Below are 20,472 nucleotides of genomic sequence, written 5' to 3' on the forward strand. Positions count from 1 at the left end.
TGAAATCACATTTGTAAGTCTTTTCCTAGTCCACTCAACAGTGGATTGAAGAACAGGGTGAGTGGATAGATCAATTGAACTTGTTATTCCCTTTTTTCTTGAGATTTTTTTTTTGTGATTTTTTTTTTGAAGAGAGAGAGTGAATGCATGCACAAGGTCCAGGGGAGGGGGTGCCACAGTCGGTTAAGCTTTTGCCTTCAGCTCAGGTCATGATGTCATTGTTCTTGGGTTCGAGCCCCACATTGGGCTCTGTGTTGATGGCTCAGAGCCTGGAGCCTGCTTTGGATTCTGTGTCTCCGTCTCTCTCTGCTCCTCCCTGCTCAGGCTGTGTCTTTATCTCTCTCTCTCTCTCTCTCAAAACTAACCAAGCATTAAAAAAAATTTTAAGTTAATATTTAAAAAAAAAAGTGTGAGAAAGAGAGGTAGCAGAGGTGGGTGGGGGAGAGAGAGAGAGAGAAGTGAAATCAGGAGTCAGTGTTTAAGTGTGATTTAAAGAGACACAGTTTGGGGCACCTGGCTGGCTAAGTCAGTAGAGCCTGCAACTCTTGGTCTCGGAGTTGTGAGTTCAAGCCCCATGTTCGGTGTAGAGATTACTTAAAAATAAAATCTTAAAAAAAATAAAGAGACACAGTTTATTGATTTGGGAAGGATATAATATAACCACATTTGGTTATTACTGGAAGAAAGATGCCAAAAATTATACTAATTCAGTTTTAGGATTGAATTGAATTCCAGTTAAAGTGAAATTAGTTTTAATAGCATTTCAACTCAGGAATTCAGGTAAAACTGAGTCTTGGTTTGTATACTTAGAAACTAATTTGCTGAATTCTGTGGTTCCTGGACATCTAAAGTCTGTCTGGAGCTTAATCTTTTTTCTCTGATGTTTACTAGTAGAGTAGTTGCTGGGCATGTTCTGTGAATTTATCTTAATGGTTCCCTGGAGCACTGTGTAGTTTTATGGTTAATCACTGTGGTTTAAAAAAAACCTCAATTATACATTGGAGCACTGATCATTTTCTGAAATCCTTAAAAAACTTTTTGCTGTATATTATTTAACTTTAGCTTGGAAATTGTGAAGACTTTTGCTAATGTGGGTCTGAGTGTCATGGTTTCTTATTGCAGGGATACCACTTTAGGTGGATCCGTGAACACTGTGTCTGAACTGATTGACTACGTAGGGTGGCTGTCCACTACTGCAATGCGCTTGGAAAGCAACAATACTTTCTTACTGCACTTTATTTTGGATTTCTATGAGAAGGTAGTACACATCCCATATTGTCTATTTTGATTTTTGTGTTGGCTGTCTGCTTTACTGGTCTATTATTTAAATTTTATGTACAACTATTAAGTTGGACTGTGACTATGTTTAACACAGTTAAAATAAGCTTCTTATTTTGAAGTTCATGATTAGATTCTCACCTGAATAACTGATTTTCATAAAATGGAGAAACAAATGGTTTTGGTGAAAAGTTCAGGTACTGCTTTAATAGACATTCCCCTGAAGAATGCTGACCCTTGGCAGAAGTCTGTCTATAGCATCACTTTTTACTCATTCATTGTACATTCCAAACTCCTGGCAAAACCCAAAAAATACCCTGTTGTTTCTTCATATATCCACTTCTACCTTTCAAAACATCTATGATTATGGTCTTCTTATATTTTGTAGTATTTGATGTGGACAAAACTATTATCCTGGAAGTACCTACTAATCTCAGTTTTCTTGGCTTCCTCCCTGCACTAATTGTCTTGTGCTATATATTTTAGAAGCATGCTCATTTTCCATGTTGATAGCTAACTAATAAGATAAATCACTATTAATGGGACTTAATACTCCCTTAAGGACTCCCTTCTCCTCTCTTCACAACTTAAAGCCCTCTCCCCAGGAAAAAATGGAATATTTTAGTAATGACATTGTAGAAATAATCCTCTATGGCAAGTTTGATGTTTAGTGAGGTACATTTTTAAGCAGGCTGTGATTACCTATTCAATTTATGAGTCAGGCAGACCCAAATCTGATGTTCTATTATTGCTTATTCTCTATTCATAAATCTTTGGGTGAACTTGGTTGAGGGGTTCTGGGAAATAATCTGTATACTGATGTTATCATTCTTCCCAAAAGGTATGTGACATATATGTAAATTATAACCTTCCACTAGTGGTATTGTTTCCTCCGGGGATCTTCTATCCTGCTCTCCTCAGCCTAGATTCCAGTATCCTGAACCAGCTGTGTTATATCATGGACAGGTACAAAACATTTTTACTGTTTTATATAAATTAACACATCATACTTCTATCTTTGTTTTTCAACTATACAATAAATTATAATGTATACCCTGTAATATATTGTATACAATAAAATATTAAAGACAATAAAACTATTTTTATTTCCTGCCAGAACCTATTGAAATAGGAAACATGTCTTTCTTTTGGTAATGACCTTCTAATATGGGACTATTTTAACTGTGTTTTTGAAATGTCACCATGGGGGATATGGTTTTAAAAAATTCATAGTTAATGGTAATAAAAGGCACAGCATGAATAATATAGTCAGTGATATTGTAATAGCATTGTATGGTGACAGCTACAGTGGTAGACATAGCATAAGGTATATACTTGTCAAATCACTGTGTGGTACATTTGAAACTAATGTAACATTGTGTGTCAGCCACACTCAAATTTTAAAAATTTAAAAAAAAAACATTCTTAGTTAACAAATCTTTTGTGCAGTGGTACTGGTGCCCTCAGCATTGTCCATTCTCATTGCTGTGTCCTAAAGAAAAATTAGTTAGTTGCTGACAACTAGTTTAGTTCTATGTAGTATCTCTGGTAAAAAGAACATCTTTAGGGCACTTGGGTGGCTCAGTTGGTTAAGCGTCCAGCTCTTGATTTTGGCTAAGGTCATGATCTCACTTTTTGTGAGTTGAAGCCCCGCATCAGGCTCTGTGCTGACAGTGTGGAGCCTGCTTGGGATTCTCTCTCTTCCCTCTCTCTCTGCCCCTACCCTGCTTTCTGTCTCTCTCAAAATAAATAATAAACTTTAAAAGAAGTGAATATTTTCTGGTAGATGAGGGGAGCTATTGCCAATTATATGAAACTGTAAGAGGAGTTTCTGATCCCCTCTAATTCTTTCACTTACAGACTGAAATTACTCTTTTTATTTTTTAAATGTTTATTTATTTATTTTGAGAGAGAGAGAGCACGCATGTGAGCAAGGGAGGGGTGGAGAGAGAAGTAGAGAATCCCAAGCAGGCTCTGGCCCTTCAGTGCAGAGCCTGATGTGGGGCTTGATCCCACGAACTGTGAGGTCATGACCTGAGCTGAAATCAATAGTCGGACGCTTAACCGACTGAGCCACCCAGGTGCCCCTGAAATTTCTCTTTTAGTCCACAATTGTCGTAGACCCCTTTGGCATAACTTTAAGGATTACACCAAGGTTAGAATGTTTATAAACTAATTAATAATTGTTCCCAGGCAAGAAAAAAATAAATTTATAAGTTTCCCGTTTATCCTTTCTACTGTACCTTTTTTCTACATTAAGAGAACATGTTTTATATCAGTGACTGCTCTTGAGCCTCTATTAATTTTTTATAGTGAAACATTAAAAGTATTTCCTTCATTGGTTTTTCTTTTTTGTTCAGGCAGCTAAAATTTACATATAGTTAAGTGCATATCTTAAATGTACAACTCAATATTTGAGCCTCTATTAACTTTTATCTTTAAGAGGAGTGTAGCACAGAAGAATAAAAACCTTAACTAGGCAGCTGGGTATTTGTGTATGTCACATCTGCATATATTTACATTTAAAATGGACACTTTTGGGGTGCCTGGGTGGATCAGTTGGTTAAGCGGCTGACTTCGGCTCAGGTCATGACCTCATGGTTCATGGGTTTGAGCCCCACATCAGGCTCCATGCGGACAGCTCAGAGCCTGGAGCCTGCTTTGGATTCTGTGTCTCCCTCTCTCTCTGCTCCTTCCCCATTCACACTCTGTCTCTCTCTCAAAAATAAATAAACATTAAAAAAATTTTAATGTACACTTTTATGTTTACACATTTCAAAAGCATTCAATGTTCAAAATTTCATTCTGTTCTCCATTTTAGGTATCGTAAAAATTTGACTGCTGCAAAGAAAAATGAGTTGCTACAAAAGGTATAGATGACAAAGCTCTGTATTAAATCACCATTGTTGAAAAATTGAGTTTGGATATATATGATCTATTGGGAATAAGAAGGAAAGGAAGAAAAGATTATAATGAGAATATTTCTTTTCTTTCCCAACAGACAAAATCAGAGTTCAATTTCAGCACCAAGACCTATAAAGAATTTAATCACTATTTGACAGTGATGGTTGGTTGCCTGTGGACGTCCAAACCTTTCCAGAAAGGATTGTATATTGACCATGAAGTCATAGAAAAAGCTGGAGTAGCAGAGTATAAAAGCAGTTTAAATTTAGTTCATCACCCAGCTCTATTGAGTTATACAGTTTCTTTTCTGCTCCAGGTAAGGACGTTTAAAGGATTTTTAGATTTTATATAGGAGTGCTATAATGGCAGAAATAGGAAATGCAATAAATTGTGTCTGAATTGTAAGACGTGTTCATTCATTCCTTTTTTGGTGTCAGCTCAATTTTTGGACATTGTGCTAGGTTCTGGAGGTTCAAAGTTAATTTAAGTAAGTTTCTATCCTCCCAAGGAGGATTATCCTCCAGGCTTGGGCTTGTGGCAAAGACAGACTTGTAAACATTATTACAATATAGTGAGGTGAAATGAGAAAAAGGTACCGTTGTGAGAAAGATGGGGGAGTGATTGTTAGTTCAGTTCTACTTGGGTAGAGATGGTACCAGGTAAGAAATGACTGTGAAGAAGTGGAAACTCTCATAAAATCCTTCTAGACAAGATGGAAATGTAGGCTACACTAAAGACTGCTGATTTGATGGGTGTCACTGTGCTGGCAGGGAGGGGGTCCAGTCTTCTTAGGACTTTATCAGCCTTGTCATTTTCACCACTATCAGTGACTTGAGAAATTCAAATGGTGTGCATATCAAATGTGTAAATGACACAATATGATGGGATTACAGATACACTGATAGAATCTAAATTCAGAATTCCCTTAACCGATTGGAACACTGAGAAATCTAATAAGATGGAAAAGAAATGTACAGGAGGGGGGAGATATTTATTGAATAAATGCTTAATATATGCATGTAATGAATCAGGCAGTGTGGTAAACAAGACACATCTGGGTGTTGTCCTCAGTGTTTGCGGTCTAGATAGGGTGGTGGTCATTAAATAGACATCTTAGAATAAAGAATGATGAGTAATATAGGGAAAATACAGAGGACATTGAAAAAAATATACAGGGGTACTAACCCAGTTCAGGCTTTACAGAAGTGGTGCCAGTCAGGGCTTTGAGTGATGAGCATGATCTTGCCAAGATGGAGAAGTATTTGAAGAAAAATGCAAAGATAGATAAGGGGTCAGTAGACTTTTTCCATTAGAGGCCCAGATTGTAAATATTTTAGGCTTTGCAGGCCATGTTGTCTCAATCAAGACTACTCAGCCTTGTCATTGTAGCATGAAAGTAGCAATAGACAGTAGGTAAACAAATGGGCTGAGTTGTGTTCTAATGAAAATTTATTTACAGAAACAGGCATTGGGTTGGATGTGAGACCTGGGCCGTGGTTTGCTGACCCCCTCTTTAGAGCTTACCACGTTTGGGGAACTTAAGTAGAATTGTAGGGCTTGAGCAGGGATTCTCCCTTAACTGAGAAGAAGTACCCAGGGTGCTTTTCTAAAGTATACATCCTTGATGCTCCCACCCTGAGATTCTGATCTAATAACAATGTGGTGACATCCAGAATCTGCTTTTTTAATATAATTGTTGTGATATACAACCAGGGTTGAGAACCACTAGTTTAGACTGTAGCATTATAGGATATGAGGTTTTGAAGTGTAGTCAAGGACCAGATGGTGAAAAAATTAGTATGTAGGCCTTCAGAAACATATTGAATGATTTCAGTATTTGAATTAAAATTATATTTTTAAGTACATAGAGGGATTTCAGAGGTGTATAGTTTAGTGATTTTCTGATATTCGTTCTTCTCTTTCTGTTTTTCTCATCTTCATAATAATTTGTCTGATTTATCATATATATATATATAAACTTGTTTCAAATTCATAGTATTTATATTACTATTAATAATGAGACTACTGGAAGAAATTTGAAATAATTTTAGTTCTTTTTGCTTCTGGACTAAATCCTACTAAAACTGTACAGAGCATGTACTGTATTTTATATACATTTAGGTATATTTGTTTCAGTTTCTTTTCATGCTTTAGAGGTTACTTTTAACATAGAATATGTAAAACATTTACCTAGTTCCAAATATAAACTGTTGAAATGTCTCTTCCATCCTTGTCTCCTTCTTCTTCTCTCTTCTTTGTCTTTAGGTAGCCATTTTTATTGCTTCTTGTTTTAACCATCCAGTGTTTCCTTTCTTTAACTTAGTAAACATTGTTTTATAATTTATCTGATAATTCCAGTATCAGAAGTGTTTGTACTGCTTGCCTCCTTTTTCTGCTGCTTCTTCCTCATATTGCTTAATTTCTTTGTGTGTCTGGTTATCTTTGGCCATGTGCTGGATACCTGGAATATTATCTGTAGAAGGAATCAGATTAGAGTGAGATCTTCCTGTAGAGAGAACTTTCATTTACTTCCATAGATACCTAGGAGTGCTCTTTGTCTGGGACTACCCTAATCCAAGTACTATGCCTAAGATTCCCTTGATCATAGGTGGATAGACCAGCCTTTGAGAAGGCGAATTTACTTCTGATGAACTCTTACCTTGAAGGTATAGCCTTTTGGGTCTCTAGTTTAAATTGGGGGTTGCGTTATAAGACTTCCTACTTTGGCAGAACCTGCTTTGACTTTAGTTACCTTTGCCCTTTGAAGCTGTGGAAGAAAAGCCAAGAGCGACTTTGAGAATGAGGTTTACCCATCTGGCTTCTCACGTTCTAGATACTGGCTTACCTTTCCATAGATTTTGGCATTCCTTACCATAGCATTAGGTCTTTGTTACTTTTTTTTACAAAACTTTTTTCATGTTGTAAATTTCAAACATACACAAGTAGAGAGAATAGGAAAATAAATCCCCACATGCCCATCACCCAGTTCAGTCTCTACTCCCAACCGGTTTTAACCCTCTCACCCCACCGAGTTACTTTGAAGCAAATACCAAATATTATACAATTTTGCTGTAAATACTTCATTATATACCTCTAAAAGATAGGGCACTTTAAAAAAATTAGTCTTTTTAAAACAGCTTTATTAAGATATAATTCAAATACAGTATAATCCACACATTTAAAGTATACAGTTCAATGGCTTTTAGATTATTCACAGAGCTTTGCCTTCATAACAATATATTTTATAATATTTTTATTATCCTGGAAAGAAAATCTACACCCCTTAGCTGTCACTTCTGTCTCCCCATTCCCTGCCCCCATCCTAGGCAAATACTAATCTATTTTTATATCTATGTAGATTCACTTATTCTGGAATTTCATAAAAATAAACTCATAAAATATATGTTATTTTGTGACTGGTTTCTTTTACTTAGCATAATGTTTTCAAGGTTTATCTATGGCATAGCATGTATCAGTATTTCATTTGTTTTTATTGCCAGATAATATATTTTTGGGGCAGATATATTTCATTTTGCTTATCCATTAGTTGATGGACTTTTGGGTTATTTCCACTTTTTAGCTATTGTGAATGATGTTTCTATAAGGATTTGTATACAAGGTTTTGTGTGAACATGTTTTCATTTCTCTTGGGGATATACTTAGAGGTGGGAACGCTGGATTATATGGTATAATCCATGTTTAATTATTGGAGGAACTTCCAGACTGTTTTTGAAAGTACCATTTTGCATTTGTACCAACAGTGTGTGAGGGTTCTGTTTTCCCCATATCTTCCCCAAGACTTGTTATTCTTTTTTTTTATTCTAGCCATCCTAGAGGGTGTGATACAGTACCATATTGTGGTTTCAGTTTTTATTTCCCTGATAGCTCTTTATGTTCAGCACCTTTTTATGTGCTTATTGCCCATTGCCCATTATATATTTTCTTTGGAAAAAGGTCTGTTCAGACCTTTTGCCCATTTTTTAAAGTTTATTTATTTTGAGAGAAAGAGAGAATGAACAAGTGAAGGGCAGAGAGAGAGGGGGACAGATGATGTGCAGCGGGATCTGTGCTGACAGCAGAGAGCGAGATGCAGGGCTCGAACTCAAGAACCATGAGATCGTGACCTAAGCCAAAATCAAGAGTCAGACCATTTTTTGGTTTACTTTTACTTTAAATTAGTTTATTCTGGGGGCGCCTGGGTGGCTCAGTCAGTTAAACGTGTGACTTCGGCTTAGGTCATGATCTCCCGGTCTGTGGGTTTGAGCCCTGCAAAGGGCACTGTGCTGACAGCTCAGAGCCTGGGGCGTGCTTCAGATTCTGGGTTTCCCTCTTTCTCTGCCCCTTCCCCACTTGTGCTCTGTCTCTCTCTCTCTCTCAAAGACAAATGAACATTTAGAAAAATAAAAAATAAGTTAGTTTATTTTTAATGTATTTGTTTTATTGTTATCGACTCATTGAGAATCATTTCTATATTCTAAATTACTTATCAGAGAAATGATTTATAAAAGTTTTCTATTCTGTGAGTTGTCTTTTCATTGTTGCTATCTTTTGAAGGACAAAAGTTTTTAATTTTGTTGAACTTTTAATTTATGAATTTTTTTCCTTTATCATTTGTGCTTTTGAAAAATGACTTTGTATGTCCTTGTCTCCCCAGCACCTGGCAACCACCATTCTGCTCTCAATTTCTAGGAGTATGTTTGTTTATTTATTTATATGTTTATTTTTGAGAGAGAGTGAGCACGAGTGGGGGAGGTGCAGAGAGAGAAAGGGAAACCGAGCATCTGAAGCGGGCTCCATACTGGCAGCAGAGAGATCATGACCTGATCCGAAGTTGGATGCTCAACCAACTGAGCCACCCGGGTGTCCCAAGTTTGATTATTTTAGATTCACCATATAAGTGGTACCATGTAATATTTGTCCTTCTGTGTTTAGCTTATTTCACCTAGCATAATTTCCTTCAGGTTTATCCATGTTGTCATAAATGGCAGGATTTCTTCCTTTTTTTAATTAAAAATTTTTCATAGATTTTTTAATTTTTAATTTTTCTTTCTATAATTTATTTGTTTTTTAAAATTTATACCCAAGGTAGTTAGCACATGGTGCCGCAATGATTTCAGGAGTAGATTCCTTAAGCCCCTCCCTTTCCCATTTAGCCAATCCCCCCTGTACAACCCCTCCAGCAACCTTCTGTTCTCTATATTTAAGAGTCTCATGTTTTGTCCCCCTCCCTGTTTTTATATTATTTTTGCTTCCCTTCCCTTATGCTCATCTGTTTTGTATCTTAAAGTCCTCATATGAGTGAAGTCATATGATATTTGTCTTTCTGTGACTGGCTAATTTTGCTTAGCATAATACCCTCTAGTTCCATCCACGTAGGTGCAAATGGCAAGATTTCATTCTTTTTGATTGCCAGGTAATACTCCATTGTATATATATACCACATCTTCTTTATCTGTATATATACCACATCTTCTTTATCCATTCATCCATTGATGGACATTTGGGCTCTTTCCATACTTTGGCTATTGTTGATAGTGCTGCTATAAACATTGGGGTGCATGTGCCCCTTTGAAACAGCTTACGTATGCCTTGGATAAATACCTAGTGGTGCAATTGCTGGGTCGTAGGCTATTTCTATTTTTAATCTTTTGAGGAATTTCTATACTGTTTTCCAGAGTGGCCACACCAGTTTGCATTCCCACCAGCAGTGCAAAAGATCCTCTTTCTCTACATCCTCGCCAACATCTGTTGTTGCCTGAGTTGTTAATGTTAGCCATTCTGACAGGTGTGAGGTGGTATCTCATTGTGGTTTTGATTTGTATTTCCCTGATGATGAGTGATGTTGAGCATTTTTTCATGTGTCGGTTGGCCATCTGGATGTCTTTGGAGAAGTGTCTATTCATGTCTTTTTCCCATTTCTTCACTGGCTTATTTGTTTTTTGGGTGTTGAGTTGAGTAAATTCTTTATAAATTTTGGATACTAACCCTTTATCTGATAGGTCATTTGTAAATATCTTCTCCCATTCTGTCACTTGCCGTTTAGTTTTGCTGATTGTTTCCTTCGCTGTGCAGAAGGTTTTTATTTTGATGAAGTCCCAGTAGTTCGTTTTTGCTTTGGTTTTCCTCACTGCCGGAGACGTGTTGAGTAAGAAGTTGCTGCAGCCAAGGTCAAAGAGGTTTTTGCCAGTTTTTTCCTCTAGGATTTTGATGTCGTCCTGTCTTACATTTAGGTCTTTCATCCATTTTGAGTTTGTTTTTGTAAGTGGTGTAAGGTAGGGGTCCAATTTCATTCTTTTGCATATGGATACCCAGTTTTCCCAGCACCATTTATTGGAGAGACTCTCCTTTCCCAAGTGTGTATTCTTGGCACCCTTGTAATTTCTGAGCTCTGTTCTGTTCCATTGGTTTGTGTCTGTTTTTATACAAGTACCATATTGTTTTGATTACTGAGGCTTTGATATATATTTTGAAATCAGGAAGTATGATTTCTCTAGCTTTGTTATTCTTGCTGAAAATTCTTTTGACTATTCAGGGTCTTTTATAGTTCTCTATGAATTTCATAGTTTTTTTTTTTCTTTCTGTAAAGAATGCCATTAGGATTTTGGTAGGGATTGCATTGAATCTTTGAATCTGCATGTTACTTTGGCTAGTATGTATATTTTACCAATATTAATTCTCAGAATCCGTGAGCACAGGATGTCTTTCAAACATTTTTACATATATTTTCATTTCTTATATTGGTGTTTTATAGTTTCTCAGTGTATAAGTCTTTCATATCCTTTGGTTAAGTTTATTCCTAAATATTTCATTCTTTTGAAAACTATTATAAATAGGATTTTCTTAATTTCCTTTTTGGATAATTGGTTGTTAGTGTATTGTTTGTGCTTTTGATGTCATAGCTCAGAAATCACTGCCTAACCCAAGATCATGAATTTATTCCCATGTTTTGTGTATGAGTTTTATAATTTTAGCTCTTATATTTAGGTTTTTTAGATTAAAAATTGTGATTTTTTTTAGATTAAAAAATTGTGTTAATTTTTGCATAGGATGTGATACAGGTATCTAACTCTATTTTTTGGCATGTGGTGCTTCAGTTTTCCTAACACCATTTGTTGAAAAGACTTCTTTTCCTTTAAAATTTTTTTAACATTTATTATTGAGAGACAGGGCATGAGCATGAGAGGTGCAGAGAGAGAGAGAGAGAGAGACAGAATCTGAAGCAGGTTACAGTTTACAAAATGTTACATTAGTTTCAGTTGTACAACATAGTGATTCAGTCTTTCTATACATTATGCTATGCTCATCACAAGTGTTGCTACCATGTGTCACCATATAATGCTGTACCTTTTATTTCCATGACTTAATTCATTTGATAACTGGAAGCCTGTATATCCCACTCCCCACCACTCATTTTGCTTATCCCTCATACTCCCCCTTCCTTCTGGCAGCCATCAGTTCTCTGTATTTATAGGTCTAATTCTGCTTTTTGTTTGTTTGTTCATTTGTTTAGTTTTTTAGATTCAACATGAGTGAAATATGGTATTTGTTTTTCTCAGTCTGACTTATTTAATTTAACATAATACGCTCTAGATCCACCCATGTCTGTTTGCTCTTTGATGGATATTTGGATTACTTTCCACTTTTGGCTCTTGAAAATAATGCTGCTATGAACATGGCTATAAAATTGTATGTTCAAGTCCTTGCTTTCAGTTCTTTTGGGTATATAGCCAGAAGTGGAATTGCTGGATCATATGGTAATTCTATTTATATTTTTTTGAAGAAACACTGTGTTTTCCATAGGTGTTTCCATATTAATTTTATATTCATACCAGCAGGGCACATGGGTTCCAATTTCTCCATGTCCTCACCAACACTTCTTATTTTCCCTTTTTTCTTTAATAGCCATCCTATGAATATGAAGTGGTACCTCATTGTGGTTTTGATTCTCACTTCCCTAATGACTAGTATGTAGAGCATCTTTTCCTGTGTTCATTGGTCATTTGTATATCTTCTTTGGAGGAGTGTCTATTCAAGTCCCTTGCCCATTTTTTCAAATCAAGTTATTTATTTTTTTGTTGTTGAGTTGTATGAGTTCTTTATATAAAAAGTCTGGGGGTGCCTGAGTGGCTCAGTTGGTTAAACATCTGGCTCTTGATCTCGACTCAGGTCATGATCTCATGGCCTGTGATATTGAGCTCCGTGTCAGGCTCTGCACTGACAGCATGGAGCTTGCTTGGGATTCTCTCTCTCTCTCTGCCCCTGCCCCCACTCATATCACATGCTGTCTTTCTCAAAATAAATAAACTTTTAAAAAAGGTAATAAAAATTAAAAATCTGGATATTTACCCCTTATCAGATAAATGATTTACAAAATATCTCCCCATTCTATAGGTTGCCTTTTCATTCTATTAATTGTGCCTGTTAATATATAGAAGTTTTCAAGTTTAAGGTAGCCCCATTTGCCTTTTTTTCTGTTTTTGCTTTTGTTGCCTGTACTTTCAGTGTCATATCCAAGACATCATTGCATAATCCAATGTCATAAAGCTTTCCTCCTATGTCTTCTTCTAGGGATTTTATAGTTTTAAGTCTTATGTGTAGGTTTATAATTCATTTTGAATTAATTATTGTATATGGTATAAAGTAAGTGGTCACCTCTATTCTTCTGCTTGTGTATATCTGGTTTTCCCAGCACTATTTGTTGGAGAGACTGTTCTTTCCCCTTTAAATGATTTTGAAACCTTTTTCAAAGATAATTTGACCATATTCTACATGAGGGTTTATTTCTCAGCTCTCTGTTCTGTTCCACTGGTATATAGGTCTGTCTTCATGCCAGTACCATACTGTTTTAATTACTGTAACTTTGGAGTAAGTTTTGGAATTAGGAAGTCTGAGACTCCTATGGGTCCACTTAAATGCAGAATTTTTTTCTTTCTCTTTTTTTCTTTTTTTAATTAAAAAATTTAACATTTATTTATTCTTGAGAGAGAGAGAACGTGAGTGGGGGAGAGGCAGAGAGAGGGAGACAGAAGATCCAAAGCAGATTCTGCTCTGTGAGCACAGAGCCCACTCCAACCCACGACTGTGAGATCATGACCTGAGCTGAAACCAAGAGTTTGATTCAGCTGAGCCACCCAGGCACCCCCTTTTTTTTCAATAACAGTACAGTACTGTAAATGTATTTTCCTGATGGTTTTCTTAATAACATTTTTTCTCTAGCTTACTCTATTGTAAGAATACAATATATAATGTGTATAAAATATGTGTTAATTGACATGTTATTGGTAAGACTTCAGGTCAACAGTATACTATTAGTAGTTAAGTTTTTGGGGAGTCAAAGTTATACACAGAGTTTTTGACTGTGCCAGGGTTGGCACTCCTAACCCCCTGTATTCAAGGGTCACCTGTAATTTCTTTTTGCTTTGATTTTAGTTTGCCTTCCTGTTTCTAGTTTTTTAAGACAGTAGTTTAGATTATTGAATTGAAATCTTCCTTCATTCTTTTTTTTAAGTTTATTTATTTTGAGAGAGAGAGAGTGCAAGTGGAGGAGGAGCAGAGAGAGAGAGGGAGAGAATCCCAAGCAGGTTCCACACAGCCAGTGCAGAGCCCAGTGTGGGGCTGGATCCCACAAACTGCGAGAGATCATGGCCTAAGCTGAAGTCAGACACTTAATTGACTGAGCCACCCAGGTGCCCCTCCTTCATTCTTAATGTAGGTATTTACAGCCCTGACCTTTCAGCCACACTCACATAGGAACGATCAGGTCACATGCCCCAGACACTTGCTGTTCTTACAGAATTTTAGTAGATTTTCTTGAATAAATATTGTTATATTTGTACATTAATATACCCTTAGGACAATTTTCAGATACTGTAAGTGCTGGGTTTTTAAAAATGGTCTTTGCCAAATTTTCTCATTTTCTGGGGAGTGTGTCCATAGAACTCATGATCTTCTCCTGGGAGTGAAACTCCATATGGACACTTTTTATCATAAAGCACCCACATTCAATTTCTTGAATATCCTTCTAGAGATATATTGTATATTTCTGTGTAAATGATCTTTTACAACATTATATACGATATCTACTGCCTCTTGAATTTTTGACTCAATATCTTGGCTTTGTTTCATTTTTGTATGCAAAGGGCTGCCTCATTCTTTTTGTTGTCTCCATAGTATTCCATCATATGAATCTGTATTAAAGTTAAGCATGTAAGTTGTAAGTTGAGCATTTAAGTTGTTTCTAGTTCTGTTTTGAAATTATACTCTAATGAATATTCTTTTTTTAATTTTTAAAATTTATTTTTGAGAGAGAGATTGACTGTGGGAGGGGCAGAGAGAGAGGGAGAGAGAGAGAGAATCCCAAGCAGGCTCCACACTGTCAGCACAGGGCCTGATGCGGGGCTTGAACCCATGAACTGTGAGATCATGACCTGAGCTGAAACCAAGAGTCAGATGCTTAACTGACTAAGCCACCCAGGTGTCCCTCTAATGAATATTCTTAAACCATATACGTCATTTCATACATATACAAGTGTGTCTGGATAAAATTGCTCTGAAGTGGAATTGTTCTCAAAGGTTATGTCTTTTTAATTTTGTTGGGTGTTGTTAAATTCCTTTCAGTAGAATTCATACAGATTTACATTACTGCTAACCATGAATGGTTGTTGGTTTCTCCATACCCAGTCAATAATGTTGCACCCAGTTCTTATTTGGCAAAGCATGTAATAAACCATAGATAAAGTAGAAATGATTTTCATAAGTCAAATAATTTTTTCTTCTAGACCATGTGTGTTATAAAATTCAGTCTCTAAAGTAGTAAATATTATCAACTCGAACATAGGTGAGCAAACTCATTTTGAAAGATCAGGAATTGATACATTCTTTTAAAGCAGAAAACAGTTTTTAAAATGTTTATTAAGGAAGGTTGGTTCTGACTAGAAGATTTAAATTCTAGTGGCATAGAGCACATTTGGCAAAATGTGAAACTGCCAGTTTTTTTTTTAATTTTTTTTAATGTTATTTCTCAGACAAAGAGAGACAGAGCATGAGTGGGGGAGGGGCAGAGAGAGAGGGAGACACAGAATCCGAAGCAGGCTCCAGGCTCTGAGCTGTCAGCACAGAGCCTGACGCGGGGCTGGAACTCACAGACTGCGAGATCATGACCTGAGCTGAAGTCGGACGCTCAACCGACTGAGCCACCCAGGTGCCCCTGAAACTGCCAGTTTTTAAACTGATGATATTTCTATATGGTTCTGAAAGTACTAGGCTTTAATGTCAATTTTTGTTTTAAAAAGAGTGCCTTTTTGAGCCCTTGTCACCAACTAACTGTTCATTATCTAAGTATCTTACCTTTGAGATGGTAAAAATAACCTCTGATACCATGGTAGTATGATTTGATTCTGACATTTTGATTTTACTGAATTTTAACATTGTTAATGTTTCAAATTAGTCAGCTTTTTAGAGATAATTTAGTAAATATAATTTGACCAATCAGTTCTCAGTGTCAAAGAGCTCTGTTCACTTAATGAGTCAAAATATTTTCAACATTTGTAGAGCCTTCATTTCAGGCAGTTCTGAAGCTCTACATTTTATTATCATAATTACCTTTGAATCAATCGTTGTTTCTTTATTCATTCAACAAATATTTATTTTGTGTTTACTGTGCTTCTCACACTGGGAGTATAGTGCCTATGGAGACAAATACCAATATCTCTGCCCAAATGGAGTTTATATTCTAATGAGAACAAACAATAAACAAGTAATGAGTAAATAAACATGATAATTATAAATTTTGAGAAATGCTATGAAGAACATAAACAGGGTGGGGTGAGAGAAAGTGACTGGGGAGTTGTGAGGAATGGGTGTTTAAGGAAGGCTTTTTGAGAAGGTGGTATTTGGTCTGAGATTTCTTCTAAAAGATGAGAATAAGCCAGCCTAAGAATAGCTGGAAGAAGAGCATTCTAGGCAGTGGGAATGGCACAATGGCTCAAGAGGTTCAAGGGAAAAAGGAAGGCCAGTTTGGCTTAGAGCTTAAGGAAAAGAGGGAAAGTGGAATGAAATAAGGTGGCAGAGATTCAGGGGCTATCTCTCTTATGAGTCTGTTAGGAGTGTCATGGGAAACAATTAAAAAATTTTAAAGCAGGGTTGTAGTATGGTCTGAGTTTATGTTTAATAGGCATCACTTTGGCTTTTTTGTGGAGGACAGAGTTATAAGAGGAGGCCCAAGTGGCTGCAGGGGCACCAATTAGGAGGCTGTTGGTGGAGTCTATACAGGAGATAGCAATAGAGATTTGTATATATGTGGTGGTAGTGGAGATGGATAGAAGTGGACTGGTTTGAGATATATTGCAGAGGTAGAACAGGCAGGACTTGATGATTTTATTGGAAGTGGGAATGAGGAAAAGAAAAGGACTTTTGAGTTTTTTTTACTTGAGCAACTGGGTTGATGTTGGTTCCACTTATTAATAACAGGAATACTGATGAAAGAATAAGAGAAGTTATTTTGGTTTTGGGGGAGGGCAAGTTGAGACTCAAGTTCTGTTTTGACCTACTTAGGTTTGAGATACCTGTTAGATATCTAAGAGAAGTGTAAGTAGGCAGTTTGTAGCTGGACTTACAGCACAAGAGAGAAGTTGGAACTAGAGATATAAATATGGAATTCATCAGCATGGAGTTTAGAGTATATTTAATTGGTAAAAACACATTTTTTTCACTTTTGAACTTCTTAGAGATCAGGATGAGTCTTGTGATCAGTGTCAGCCAGGCAGCAATCAAGATATAGTTGTCATTTGCTGTTTTTTTTTTATATTTTTTAAATGTTTATTTATTTTTGAGAGAGAGAGAGACAGTGCGAGGGTGGAGGAGCAGAGAGAGAGAGAGAGAGGGAGACAGAATCGGAAGTAAGCTCCAGGCTCTGAGCTGTCAGCACAGAGTCTGACATGGGACTTGAACCCACAAACCGTGAGTTCATGACCTGAGCCAAAGTCAGACACTCAACATACTGAGCCACCCAGGTGCCCCATCATTTGCTGTTTTTGAGTGTGCCCCAGGGGGTTGCCAAAATCAGACCTTGTGGGATGGTTGTCAGAAGCTTGGGGAAAAAACTTTCAGGAAATATTGGAACACTCTTTTAAGCCCCCAAAACCAAATGTCCTGGAGGAAGAGGGGAGGGAAGAAGTAAACCATACATGTTATGGACTTTCTTAGAAGCAGGTGCCAAAAGTAGGTTAGGTTTATGTAATTGGGATCCCAGTACCAGTATCTTTTAGTTCTTATAAGAAATGTTCCATTGCCAACACTCTGGCGCAGAAGATGATATTGTGTGGGAAAAAAAAACATAGTTATCTACAGCTCTTGAGTAGAAAAGTAATTCAGAAGAGTAGGACTCTGAATACTTTCCCTACTTAATTTTGTTTATATTTATCATTTCATGTTTATAAAAAGGATATATGATCAAAATCTGCCTACATCTAAAACTCAATCATTATAAAATAAAAATTTTTTAAATTTTAAGTGTTAGAAGACGTTGTGTTATATATAGTTTAATAGGCATAGTTTTTTCTTAGTAATATATAAAAAATGTTTGTTTTAGAATTAATGACTTTTCATTGAAGTATAGTGGGTGATAGTTAAAGATAGGAAATAAATGAGATCACCTAGATCTGAGTTTTCATAAAGAATCACAGTTTTTATAGAATCTACTGTGTACAGAGACTGCCTCACCAGACTTCCTTCTCATCCTTCAGGACTCTGTTCGGGTGTCCTATACCTCAGAAGAAGCCTTCTCTAACATCTTTCATCTTCACCCCAGTGACTGAGTACATATTTGAGGCCATAAATTGGCAAAATGATGTATACTTTCTTCACTGTGATCTTATTTTCCTTCTGTGTGTACTCTAGGGAGCAATATTGAAGGCTATTGTGAGTGTTTATTCAAAAGGAATCCAAAAGCGATAGCAGGAATAAAATGTAGCAAATGAATCAGACAATGAAGAGCTATCTTAATTTTCTAGTAATTTTTACTAACCAAATATTTCCATCCTCATATCTCCCCACTTCTTTTTTGCTTTTGTTTTTTAAGGAATGGCCAGAAGAAAGGAGAGTAAACATGAGCTCTGTTCGGGTAAATAAATTTATATTCATCATGTTCAGGGATTTACTACAGTTTCATTTCATCAAAAAATTTATACCTTCACTTTTCTCCCAACCTTAATCCAGCTGCCTCCACAAAGTCAAAGTGAAGTGTTTGCCTTCTAAATTCATTCCAGTGACTTTGATGTGCATTTATTGGCACATACCCTATACAGTCTTCTCTAAGATACAGCTATTCATAGTTTGACTCTTGCTGTTGTATCTGTGCATTTTCTCATTTTATAATACAGTTGCATGTATTCAAAGTGTGACTGTAATGAGGCTGATTCAACATAACCTAACACAGTTGTCTCATTGTTACAGAAACTCTGTTGGGTACATATTTAATGTAGGCAGTAACATAATGTCTGCTCCCATGTTAGCTATTTTAAATGTTAAATTTCTAGAATGTGTGAATGATGACCCATTTCCATTTCATAGTACTTGTTCAGTTGAACAGCTAAAAATTTTTTTGCCAGTATAATAAAAGGAATGGTTAGCCCTTAAATTATGGGTACTTTCTGGTTTGAATATTACTTAGTGCCTGAGTTCCAGTTATAAACCTGGCTCCTCTGAGCTAACTCTTGGTATGTGCATTCAGGACATTGGGAACTTTTCCTAGGCAAAGATCAGGAGGTAGAGAATAAGCCTAGTAAATATTTGATAAGTAATTTTCCCCTTTTTGTGCCTGCAGGGAAAGAAATGGAACTGGTATTTGGACTATTTATTTTCAGAGGGGTTACAAGGCTTGAAACTTTTCATAAGGAGTAGTATTCATCGTTCTTCTACCCCCCTGACCAGAGAGCATAAACCACATCATCAACATTAAATGAGTTTTGACTGAAACAAACTGACCATACCGGACTAAATTCTTTTCCTTGTTGCTAGAGAGGCCAAGTGGCTCAACTTGAGTTGCCATAATCTGTTCACCAACAGACTGCCATCCTCGGAGCACTGGGACTGGCCTTCTGTGCATGGCTCAGGAGAGCCTCAGTGTGGCTAAATTTATTTTTCAAGATCTAGATTCTTTAGCCCACTAGTGAAAACTGACTTCATCATCAGGCTCAGCCTTCCACCAGATTATACATAAAGAGATTCATCTATTAGGTGGTGGAATTTTTCACATTCTTGTGGACTCTAAGTTGCATCAGTGGAAGAGAGCAGATAACATATAGTGGCAGTTAAGCCACAGACATACTCGTGCAAAAAGCCCTGCCGCTTCTGAAACCTCTGGGGATATTGCCATTTTCCTTATTGTGAACAACAATGTCAGCATCAAGTTAACAGGATACATTGCTAATGCTTAAAGCCAGCTCTAGCTAATTGGTAGCTTCCTGGGCCTTCACTGGTAGCAATTTGATGAGAGAAGGAAGGGGAGAGGATTGTGGGATAATCTAAAATGTTCCCATTTATTCCACTTTGATTTCATAAAACTGTACTATTTTGTGTATGTGTATATATGTATATGTTACATGTCCCATTTTTACATGTTCAGGCTCATTTAAATAAACCGAGACTTTATTTTGGGGGATCATTCTGAAGCTTTTAAAAAATTTTATCATAGCTAGAATATTTTGCTGAAAATTAAAATTCACTGCTACTGAGTAACTCTTCTTTTAATAAAATTCATGTCATTTGAGAGAAATTAAGCTGAGTTTACTTTTGGTCTTAAGGGCACATTCTTGTGGCTTTTGTTTTTCCTCTAAAGCAAAATAAAACTATATTATTGGGTAGTGCTCAGACTCGAATCCCATTCATTCATTTTTGGGGTTCAGTACATATTTATCTAGTTTACTATGTGGCAGATATTCTTTTGTGTGCTGGTTGTATAGCTGTGACCAATACAAAGTACTGCTTTTGTGAAATTTACTACGTCCTTTTGGAGAAGGCAGACAATAAAAATGTAAGCAGAAATATAACATGAGGTGCTATAAAGAAGAAACAAGGAATAGGGAGAGAATATTTAGAGGGTTGCTACTTTAGATAAGGTGGTTAGGGACTAAGGCCTATTGGAGGAGGTGACTTATGCAGAAGCCCTAATGAAATAAGTATATGGGCCATGTGAATATCTGGGGGAAGAGCATTCTGGGCAGAGTCAAAGGCAAGTTGTGAAGGGCTTAAAAATGTTAACTTAGTTGGCATACTTTTGAGAGCTAGCAGAGA

The 20,472-nt window shown here is 36.5% G+C and overlaps 1 protein-coding gene across 1 annotated transcript in view; it reads left to right on the forward strand.

Moving 5' to 3' along the window:
- CENPI (centromere protein I) overlaps positions 1–20,034 on the forward strand; it is a 76,874-nt gene extending 56,840 nt beyond the window's left edge. The window contains exons 15-20 of the mRNA XM_047076298.1: positions 1,123–1,258; positions 2,120–2,244; positions 4,100–4,148; positions 4,280–4,498; positions 18,260–18,301; positions 19,004–20,034. Coding sequence (XP_046932254.1) covers positions 1,123–1,258; positions 2,120–2,244; positions 4,100–4,148; positions 4,280–4,498; positions 18,260–18,301; positions 19,004–19,138 — 706 coding nt within the window. The 3' untranslated portion in view covers positions 19,139–20,034. The remainder of the gene's footprint in view (positions 1–1,122; positions 1,259–2,119; positions 2,245–4,099; positions 4,149–4,279; positions 4,499–18,259; positions 18,302–19,003) is intronic.
- Positions 20,035–20,472: the final 438 nt, after the last annotated feature.

Source organism: Lynx rufus, unplaced genomic scaffold (genome assembly GCF_022079265.1).
Source record: "Lynx rufus isolate CCGP_SWC_20201006 ecotype Redwood Valley unplaced genomic scaffold, mLynRuf1.p SCAF_14, whole genome shotgun sequence".
In the NCBI taxonomy this organism is placed as follows: Eukaryota; Metazoa; Chordata; class Mammalia; order Carnivora; family Felidae; genus Lynx; species Lynx rufus.